Source organism: Python bivittatus, unplaced genomic scaffold (assembly GCF_059951505.1).
Source record: "Python bivittatus isolate LINGU-HERP-01145 unplaced genomic scaffold, Pbiv_v1 ctg000580_np1212, whole genome shotgun sequence".
NCBI lineage: Eukaryota > Metazoa > Chordata > Lepidosauria > Squamata > Pythonidae > Python > Python bivittatus.
This window is the reverse complement of record NW_028277087.1, coordinates 20,468,001-20,478,958: the sequence shown is the minus strand read 5'-3', so window position 1 is coordinate 20,478,958 and position 10,958 is coordinate 20,468,001. Positions and strand designations below refer to the sequence as shown.

General features: G+C 37.9%; 1 protein-coding gene across 1 annotated transcript in view; it reads right to left on the bottom strand.

Moving 5' to 3' along the window:
• Window positions 1–2,809: 2,809 nt before the first annotated feature.
• Window positions 2,810–10,958, bottom strand: part of SLC38A6 (solute carrier family 38 member 6) — a 75,442-nt gene continuing 67,293 nt past the window's right edge. Inside the window, exons 13-16 of the mRNA XM_088149734.1 lie at window positions 10,788–10,912; window positions 9,241–9,385; window positions 9,050–9,144; window positions 2,810–7,789 (exon numbers count right to left, since the gene is read on the bottom strand). Coding sequence (XP_088005860.1) covers window positions 7,709–7,789; window positions 9,050–9,144; window positions 9,241–9,385; window positions 10,788–10,912 — 446 coding nt within the window. The 3' untranslated portion in view covers window positions 2,810–7,708. The remainder of the gene's footprint in view (window positions 7,790–9,049; window positions 9,145–9,240; window positions 9,386–10,787; window positions 10,913–10,958) is intronic.

The following is a 10,958-nucleotide window of genomic DNA, read 5'->3' as shown; positions in this document are numbered from 1 at the left end:
TGGTCCTTGCACTTACAACCGTCACAGCATCCCCATGGTCATGTAATCAAAATTTGGGCACTTGGCAACCTGCATGTATTTACAACAGTTGCAGTGTCCCGGGGTCACATGATCGCCATTTGTGATCTTCCCAGCCAGTTTCCGATAAGCAAAATCAATGGGAAACCATGTGATTCACTTACTACAGTGATTTGCTTAATGAACGCCACAAAAAATGTTGTAACATTGGGTGTGGTCACATGCCTCACTTAATGACCACACTGCTTAGCAATGAATTTTCTGATCCCTATTGTGGCCATAAGTCGAGGACTACTTGTAGAAGCTCTGATGTATTCTTTAGCATGCTCTTTCATTTCAGTTGGTGGGAAGTTGTTGTGAGAGAAAGTTTTATTGCTACTGTTTGTGATATGGAAGTCTACAGTGAGTACTCATTGGTGATTTTTAAACATGTCATGATTAAATTTTGATTGATGAAGGAGTTCCTCCAAATGAAGTTCATTGCCAAATGCAGGTTGCTTATGATGATGGCTGTGTTGGCATGAGTACTGTGCATCACTGGACCAAAAATGTAAAGATGGTGAACTGGAAAGAGATGATTTGTGTAATGAAGAATAAAGTAGATAACCTGTAACAGCAAGTCATGAGTTTCAAATGAGAAAGGCTGACAAACAAATTAGGGACAATCTGTGGATTGAAGAGAAATTGCTGTCAAGCTTGGCATTTCACAAGAACATATGGGTCACATTACTGATGTTCTCAAATATTTGAAGATTTGTGCAAGATGGGTTCCTCACAGGCTGATGGCAGCAACGACACCTTCAAGAGTTGAAATTTGCCAACAGTTATTGTCACACTAGAAGAATGAAGGCATGGAATTTCTTCATTGCACCGGGACAGCCAAAGAAATACGGCTCATCGTTATGATGAAGCATCAGTTCACAGAATGTCATCACAAAGCTTCACCTGTGGGAAAAAATACCCCAGCAGAAAATCTCAATGATACATTTTTTTAGGATGCAGATGGTGTTATTCACATGGATTTTCTTGAACCTGGCACCACTGTTAACTCAGAATATTGCATTGCAACACTCAAAACTTTGAAACAATAATTAAGTAGAGTTAAGAAGTACAAGAAGGAAATTTTGCTGCAATATGATGCTAGGCCTCATAACTCACAACCCAGCCAAGAGGTAATTTTGAAGATGGATCTCATTGTCTTACCCCATCCACCATACAGTCCAGACTTGGCACTTTGCGACTTCTACCTTTCCCCAAAATTGAAGGAATACCTTTGTGGACATTTGTTTGACTCAGATGAAGAGGTAGAAAAGATTGTCAGGACTGACTGAAGAGACAAAATGTAGAGTCCTTTCATGACAGCTTTAAGAAGCTAGTCCTTCGTTTCAGAAATAGTGAATGGTGATGATAATGTGGGGAAGTAAATAACAAAAAATAACAAGAGCTTTTTAGGATTATTTTTCTGTTTCATTTATTAAAATATCTCTACTTAAACTAAAGCTATGAAGGTGAAGGTATTATTTTTCATATATTCATTTCATTTGCTAAGCCATGTTTTAACAATTATCTCTTGAATAAACTACAATTAGTGGTTTTATACATCATGCTAAGCCATAATTCCTGGCTAATTAATCACAATAGTTGTGTTTGCACAACACAGTATGTCAAAACCAAACAGACCACAATAAACCATCCATGTTGTTGTTATTATCATCATCACCACCTCATATCAATCCACTGCAGGATGAAGGTCTCTTCATTGAAAGTCATAATTTACTACTCTGATCCAGTATGGGCTGATAGATTTTTTTTTCTCAGTCAAGGGCTGAGAGTCACCTAGATTGACTTCCAGGTCTAAGGGAGGACTAGAACCTGGGTCTTCCTGCTCCTAGTCCAGCATCTTAATCACATCACACTGGTTCTCATTAGTTTAGCATATAGTAGTAGTAGCAAATCATTCACTTACACTAAATTATAAGCATTATTAACAATATCACAGTTTAATGTATGAGTCAGAGCTAACCAGATTTGGACCTGGGAAGCTCACAAATAGCATAAGCTATAAGTGCCCTCAGTTCTTCATCTGAACCAAACCAACCACACTTGTTCATACAAGAGTTTATGGTTTAATGTGATCCATGAAATAGGCCACTTTGTTCAATGGTACTTATTCCCAGGAAAGTATAGGTAGGATCACAACTTTGGGAATGGGACAAGCTTCAGCTTTGGGTTCCTGCCTCTCATTTTGCAATTAACTACAAATCAAATCAGAAAAATTAAATCAATGATACCTATGGTGCATCCACTTTAATTCCCTTTGCAGCATTGTATTATTGTGTGACCTTCCAATCCACCCCTAAATCAATTGAGGAATGTCACTGTCAACTAAGAATGGCCAATGACCATGCTGGCTGGAGGCAATGGGACATTTCTGGTGTATACCAAACTGGGGAAGGCTGCATTATGCTGTGCTCTGTTTGTTGTGTCAAAGACTCTTCAACACTAGACTATTTTGTAATCAACCCAGCCAATTCTGCATAAGAATATGAGATAATTTAAAAATTATCCCTGTCCATGAATTTTCTCTGGTTTCTACTTGGATTATCTTCTTTTGTACTGTCAAATCTTATTTGATCACCCTAACAGTTGAGGGCTCATTACACTAACACAAGCTATGCTCTCTGCATCCAGAATTCCAAGATTGCCCAATAGTGGATATTTTAAACACATAATGCACACATAACTCCAGTGGGGGGTTTTTTCTCCTAGAAAATGATACTGAATTAGGTCCCAGAGGACAAAGTAAAAAAGCAGTAACTGATTTACAGCTGTCTTCACTTTTTGCATAAGGTGCGTTCTTCTTCCCATCTGTTATCTGTTTAGGATTTTTATCCTATAGATCCAGACAGCTGGGTATTAACTGCATAACTAAGCTCGTGAATCTGGAGAATTAAGAGATCCTGGGAAAGGAAGACAGTGATGACGATCATTTGTCATGTGTTTATGTACCGAGCAATTTTCTTCTAGATCGAGAACGTAGCTCACACTCACTGGCTCCTATACTGGCAAAAGTATTGCAACAAGAAAACAAAGCACCACTGGAATGGAATACATTTTAATACTTTATTTAAATACAGTAGATTGGATTCAGACTTAGCTGTGTTTGAAGCAAGAAATTAAAGACTCATAATTTCAACTGCAGCATTCACATACTGTGTTTGACTTACTGCAATGTGTGGGAACTCAGCCAGTTTTTTAAACATTGTTTAACAATTGTGTTTCAGTGTAGTGTGTGAATTTCCCCAAAAAGTCTTTTTCTAAAATATGTCTGGCTCCAACAAAATGGTTTTATAGAAGAAAATTGGATTGTTGAGTATTTTCAATGGCAAATGAATTTGTTCTGATGTAAATAGTATGCCAGTGTGGAGATGATCATTGTCTGTTATGGGTTAGCTACTGTGATGTCACAGAAAGACCAAGTTCACACCATACGCTAAACTTAGTGTTAAAGGTACTCAGCGGACAACCCTACTGATAATACCATGGACAACTATATTAGCTATTTTTATAACAGGCCTCGCATCCTCTGTACATACATTATGAAAGGGTTGGGGGGAGCACAGAATATGAACATTTCAAGTGGTCAAAGAAAAATGTCAGTATAGAATGTTGGTAGACCGTGTAAATTCTATGGGGAAAAGTAAGGGGTCAATTGGTTTAGAATTGAAAAATGCTGTGCCAGACCTGGGGCAGGAAAGGTTTGTAGTCTTGGCGAGAAGCACAGGCACACAGGCAGGAGTGCTCAGAAGGCAATGTTGCTTTTGTAAGCTTTCAGCCAAAATTAAACTCTATCCATCCATCTGGAAATAATGAGGAGCTCCTAACTCCAAATTCTTGTCATAACCCAGTCTGAAGTTTAATTTCATAACTTCACGTTAAACTATTATTTTCTTGAGAAACTTACTTCCTTTGAGCATCAAATTTACAAGAGAGATTAAAGGTCCCCCCATCCTTTAGGACAATTTTTTTTGGGGAAAAAAAGGTACTCTTTTGTTGATTTTATTCCACAAATTATATCTGATTTGCCAAGAAGTGTTGAAGGCAAAACTAAACTTGCAGGCTGTCCTGGCACAAATAAAATAGAACTGCAAATTATGGTATTTCCCCCAGATTCATCACATGAACAATGAGCTTTAAGAAATTAAGCCATCCTCTGCAGTGCAAAGTGAGGCTTATTACTATATTAATAATTCCTTTTCCAACATTTTTCTCCTATTGTCTTGCTTTAAGCATCAGGATAATTGGCATATTCACTTTAGATTTTCCTCAACTCCATACTGCCTTGTGTGCTCCTGGATTCTTCCTTAACGCAGTTCCTACTATTTTGAGCAGTAAATATTCCATGCTGAGTTATGCCGTTTAATCATCTTGATTTCTAGAGTACACTGAATATCAAGTTTGGACCAGGTGCCTGTGAGCATCAATGCCTATGGACACTTGCCTTAACATCTGCTCAGCTCCCTGTCCCACCTGTCTGTTTTAAATTATTCTAACTTAATGCAAAAATAAGCAAATGGGAAGCTGGCACACCACAATGCAAAGCCCATGATTTTACAGTCATTCCTAGAAATTTAAAAAATGGCAGTTGGCTGCAGCCCTTGCTTATTGAAGACCTGGCTGTTCCGCCAGGCATTTGGGTCAGAGGTGGATGAGCTCTGTTGTTGTGGGCAAGTTAACGGTTTCCTTGGGTGTCTAGTGGGTTGTGTGTGGCCATTCACTCTGTGACAGCCATTTTGGGAATGGCAGCACTGCCCCCACATGGCAACCATTCAGCAATCAGGGTCAAAGAATGCTATGAACATTTCAGAACTTTGGACAACATCAAACTTGGCAGTCCTCACACAACACTGTCCTTATTTTGCATCTGATGAAATAGATTTTTCAGAATCTCATGTCAAAACAGACTAAGCTGGCTACTTTACAGAAATATTACACCCTGTTACTTGACTGCTTCCAGGCAGAATTTATATGGAGAGTTCTTGTGTGGAAACCTCTCTTATGATAGGGATTCCACATACCCTAGAGAAAATGTCTAAATTCCACCATGTTTTGTTTTGTTTTTAAGTTTTTCAAAAAACAGTGGTGATACTAACTAGTAACATTCCCTTCTCCAAACACAATCACATTTAGATTTTTAAGGAGATACAGCTGCATAAAATGACTTTACCAAGTTATATTCATATGGTTTGAATTAGGTTCTTGTAGACATTACAGAAGATTCTTACAATGGAGATTTCTTACTGCACAATTGTACTTGAAAGGAACTTAGTTTTATCATACAATTAATTCATGATTTTTATCTTTAAGTATGATAAAGTATAAAAATGATGGATGTCTTAGAGTTCAATTTACAAAGTTAGAACATGTTGACAGGCAGAGTAACCTATTTCTTACTTCTCTACTGAAGTGTAAATTGTCTTGAATGGCAGCTTTAATTAAACTTAGGCTGGGCTGGGCGTCATTTTGCAAATCCAAGTTCTCTGCAAGGAAGGAAGATGGAGGAGCTCTGCAAGCTGTTTGTGTAAAACTGACAGGAGCAGGTGCAGCAACATTTCAATCAGTTTCAACAAAATGTTCTCAAAAGACCACCTGTCTTGTTGGATTTCAGCCATAACCCTTCCACATTTGTTCCTCAATAGAGGATTATTCACTAATGCACAAGCAACAGTTCACAAACTATTTCTCCCTCCTGCAATTTTTATTTTATTTATTTATTGAATTTCTAAGGTTGCCGAATCATCAGATGACTTAAGGCAGCATACAGGACAAGTTAAAAACACGAAATAACAGTAAACGAAGAACCAAGTAACAAACAATTGTCCAGGAATACAAGAAGTTAAACTAGTCATAGCATACTAGTGGCCCCATAGCCCAACCTGCTGGAAGAGCCAGGCCTTTATGGCCTCCCTAACAGACAGCAGGGTTGGGGCCATGTGGACCTTGTGGGGAGGCAGGAGTGGCAACAAAGAAGGGATTCCAGGATCCCATAAGATGACATTTCTTTAGAGAGGGAACCTGGAGCATGTCAACCTTGTTGAATCTTATTGGATGAGCAGAGACAATTAGAGAAAGGTAGTCCTACAAATAATCAGGCCCTAATTCATGAGGGGCTTCAAAGATGATTATCAACACTTTGAATTGCAACCAGAAGCTAACAGACAACTAACATAGCTCACACAGTATCAGGGTCACATGGGCATACCAAAGTGAGCCCATAAGTGCAAGCGCAGTCACATTCTGGACCAACTGTAGCTCCCAAAGGTAGTCCCATATAGTGTATGTTGCATTAGTCAGAACAAAATGTGACTTTGCTCTGAGTGACCCTCAATCTCTGGTTAGTTCCATTATCGCACCAAATACTTGAACTAGACAATGTAATGTGATATTATGCTCTGTGCACTCAACTTCACTAGCTATTGATTACAGGGCAAAGAAATGCATGAGAGTGATAATGCCAAGAGACAGTGACTGGACCAAGCTTGCTTTGTGCCTAAGGCAGAACTAGAATCCATGGTCTACTGATTTCTAGCCTGCCTTAACCACTATACCAAGCTGGGTCTCATGCAGGGCTTTAGAAAGTTAATACTTGTTGGAATGGCAACAGCAGGCAGATGAAGATTACATTGGGACAAGAAAGAATTAATTCCCAATTCATGTACATTAATCAGGGATAGAGGGTTTAGTTTGTTGCTGCTTTCTGACAACATGTGCACTCCAATATAATGGAAACTTCTCACACAGAGCTCTATCAAGGATATAAACTGAAATAATCTCCTCCAATGGATCTTCTATAACAAGACTAAAACAGATCTTTTCTTTTTAAATTGGAATCATCTGTGAATGCAGCTAGATCTCAATGATATAACCCACTGCTAGACAGACAGACTCTGAATTCTTATAACACTAACATCTTAAATTCTATCCAGTAGGCAACTGGTAGCCAAGAGAAATGTTCAGTACAGGGACCATATGATCCTGAACCTTGCACCAATTGCTACATTCTACAAATTACAATTTCTGGACATTTTTCATGGGTAGCTCCACATAACCAAGCCATGGATAATTCTCAATAAGGCTAATTGGCTCAGAAAGGATTGCAGTTGGTACACTGGCTGCCCTTGGGCAAACATGTTCCTTCCCACAGCTGCCATCTGCAAATCCAGTAACAGCTTGGGAGTCAAACGCCATTCCAAAATTGCAAACCTGCTTATTCTCAAGGAGCACAACTTCATTCAGAACCAACATCACCTTAATCACTTTAATTTTTTCCTTACCAACAATATCTCCATCTTGTCTGGATTGAATTTCAGCTTTGCTGTTCCTCATCCAGGCCATGATCAAGATTAGATAACATTAAGGGTACGGATAGTTTCTTTAGGACTAGAAGGTAAGATGCAGTAGAGCAAGATGTCATCAAATAATGAAAGCATTTCACTCCAAAACTCTGAATTAACTTCTCCAGCTATTTCAAGTAGTTGTTAATATGCAAGTTAACACAGAGTCCTACAGAATACCAACACTCAACTTTCTTCAGCACTTGGCAGAATAATTTTATTTAAGACACTGTGGAAATCATTCATTTAAGCAGCTGTTCTTACGCAGTTCTACATTTTTGAAGGCAGGAATACTTTCACTGGTGGACCCAACCGTATATGATTACCGATAAACTGAGAAGACCAACAAAGAGGCCAAAAACTAGCAGTGCACAAGCCTGTGAATAAAAGTAAGACAAACAGATAAATCTTAAACAGCAGAAACCAATTTATCCTTTGTTAATTAAACCAGTGATTGAAATGACATCATTTTATTTCTTAGATGGTGGTAGATTTAAACATTTGCATTTAAAACAAACACATTAAGATGTTTTCATGTTGATACACAGGTATCATTGAGAAAAACACTACAACCCACAATAAACAAGTCAGATTTGTGGCTTAGGAAATGATTTCAGCAGAACTGCCCCTGTCAACCGAGTAAGGCTATGGCAGTAAGAGCTGTGCATTGCAACTGGACAAATGCCAAACCAAACTGGACTGATTCATGCAGATGCAAGAGATGTCCAAACCAAAGCAAGCCTCCTCCAAAGAAGACTCATTCCAGATCTGAAACATCCTGAAGTTTCATTAGCATTTCAGAATTTGAAGCGATCCAGACATGCAGAAAAGTGTCTGCCAAAAATTCATAGTCACACAGACAGAACAGCAGCCAAATATTGATACATTTCTCCCTAAGCACTTCATATAAGGAAAACTCCACTACTGAGGTGGGGAAGGCAGTATACTTCTGTGCCTGATAGTACTAACTTCAAACCAAATGAATAGTTTAACTAGGGGTCTCCGGTGACAATGTCTGGGTGAGGAATGATGAAATTACTTATTGCAGAATTATGCCAGGTAATTTTTGAATTTCATGGTCTGAATTTTATGGTGATATTTTAGGATATAAATGTGACTATATGTATATCAGGAAAGGAAGAAAATGAATTACAGATTACTGAATGTGCAGGAAGAGAGTCCAGAAAAATGCATGTATCTTTCACACAACAAGATTATGCCCCTTTGCAAGTTTCTTATAAGCATTTTAGCACATTTAGCAGAAGGCATACTCCAGATGGAAATCTATGTCAGCCCTTGGATTATCCTTAATCCTTAAACGGATCTCAGAAAGGACAATTGAAAATATTTTGCTTACAGGCCATGAATTGTTGTTGTAAGTTAGAATAGACAGTATTAGATGTAGAAGTGCATGTTATTATTCTAATTTACATCAAGCCTTTATGATGGCTTGATGTAAGTGGCTTTATAATGGCTAATGATAGCCATTAGCACTATCAAGATTAATATAGTTCCACGACAGCATACAGTACATTTTTAAGGTAATTAGCAACCAGAAATGAGTTTATGAATCTCTATATGTAACCTAAAACAATGACAATCTGAACAAGCTTTTTTGAAAAGAAAAAATAGCTTACCCCAAGTTTTTGCCGTGATATAAAGTCCTCTGTACTAATCTTAAGATAAAATAGTCCAGGATATACAAAGAGCAAGCATGTTGATGTGGTAGAACCTTGAAAAAGATCGGACAAAGTTCTTATAGTGTTTGTAAGACCTATATATGCGGATTTCAAAATGCAGGAATAGGAAGAAAATCATATAACCTTACCAACTACTCCAAAAAAGTGTCTGATGTCAGGCACATACATTGCGAGCAAGACAACAGTTGCATTGAGTACTAAAGTAATGAAAATGTGGTGGATCAGGGAGAAAGGAAGATGTGAAAAAAATATCATCATTACAGCTTTTCTTGCCTGTAGAATTAAAAAAAATTTAAAAGCATGTCATTACAATAATACAAATAAATAGCATAAATAACATTTAGTTATTTACTGTGAGTGTAATTCCATCTCAAGTACTGCTAACTAAAATTACTGACTGACAGCAGGTGTCAACAAATTGGAAGAAATCCAACTTTGCATGAGTGGAAACTTTCTTATATGTTAAGTTTTCTCTCTCTGTAACCCTCATCCTCCAAAACAGAATGTATAAATGAGAAACTGGTCCTGGGGAAATGTTCTCAGTACCATTTCTGCCTACTACAGTTCTGTGAGTGGAAAAACTGGATTAGGTTTTACCCCAAAGGATCAGAAAATCATTTGACATAGTTCACATCACTAAGTACAGACTTAAACTGCAAAACAGCCATAGTCTGTTTTATATATGCCTGATAGATTTGCTTCTCCATAATGCCTGGGTTCAGATACTGCCCTAAGCTATGTTTACTTTTACTATGTTTTATTGAACAAGCCACAATGGTGAGTTTATATACTGGGTTAAGTCATTGAGATTTATAAACCAGAATGGCTAGGTTCACACAATGTACCAACCCCAAACCAAACAAACCACATTATAACTTAATGTGTGAATCCAACCTATATAGGACCTTTTATACAACTACCTACCATTTACCAGTCTTTGCTGTTAGCTGTTTTATACATTGCTACAGTGTATATCACAAATGGTGGTACTCTCTAATGGTTTGCCTTTATCACAAGTTCTGGGTGGAAAAGGTGCTTGGAAGGAAGATTTTGATTCAAAAACACAGCCCACAAGGCCACTAGCCTCTGGTGCTCTTCCAATCAAATGCATGATCATCTCCCACGGCTGCCCTCTTTTGTGTCCACGTATTTAAAGCTGAGCAACCGTAAAAAATGTTTTACTGGGTTAATATATCACTTAGTTCCCAAATAGCAGAAACTTCAGGATAAGAATTTGGAAATGGCCAAGACCAGCAGCAGTTCTGTGGTTTTGTACTAACCCATGTTAAAAATAAGCTTACAGAATATCATTAAAACTGCTTTTTGCTGGCTTTCATTTGCTTATTAGACTGCATGCTAACTTGAAAGCCAAACAAAAAGAAAACACACACAGATGTGCATAACAAATAGATTGTAAGAATATCCTATTCTGCAAATTGCAATGCTGTAAGTCAGCTCAAATCTAAAATTATTTCTTTTTCAAACAGGCACAAAACAAATTAGTATACTGGTTTAGGTCTCATTCCTCTGCTGCTGTTAATGATCATATACAGGCATGAACACTCTGATCTCCTATTTGAAGTATGAATAAGGCAGCCAAACTGTTTGTGGGGCCTGCAAATAATTAAGAATTACTTCTGCTAGACCAGCAAATCAAATATTTTGCAATACATACAGGAAAGTGAATCAGAGGCACTGTCAACAGCACAGCAAAGAAGATTCCCAGTTTTACTGTTATGATGACCATATCATGGGGCAAGTACTTGCTGTATCCTTGGAGCAATTCAGAATCCACATGGTCTGAAATTATTTAAAGTATGTTAAGTAGCAACATCTAATTCCCACT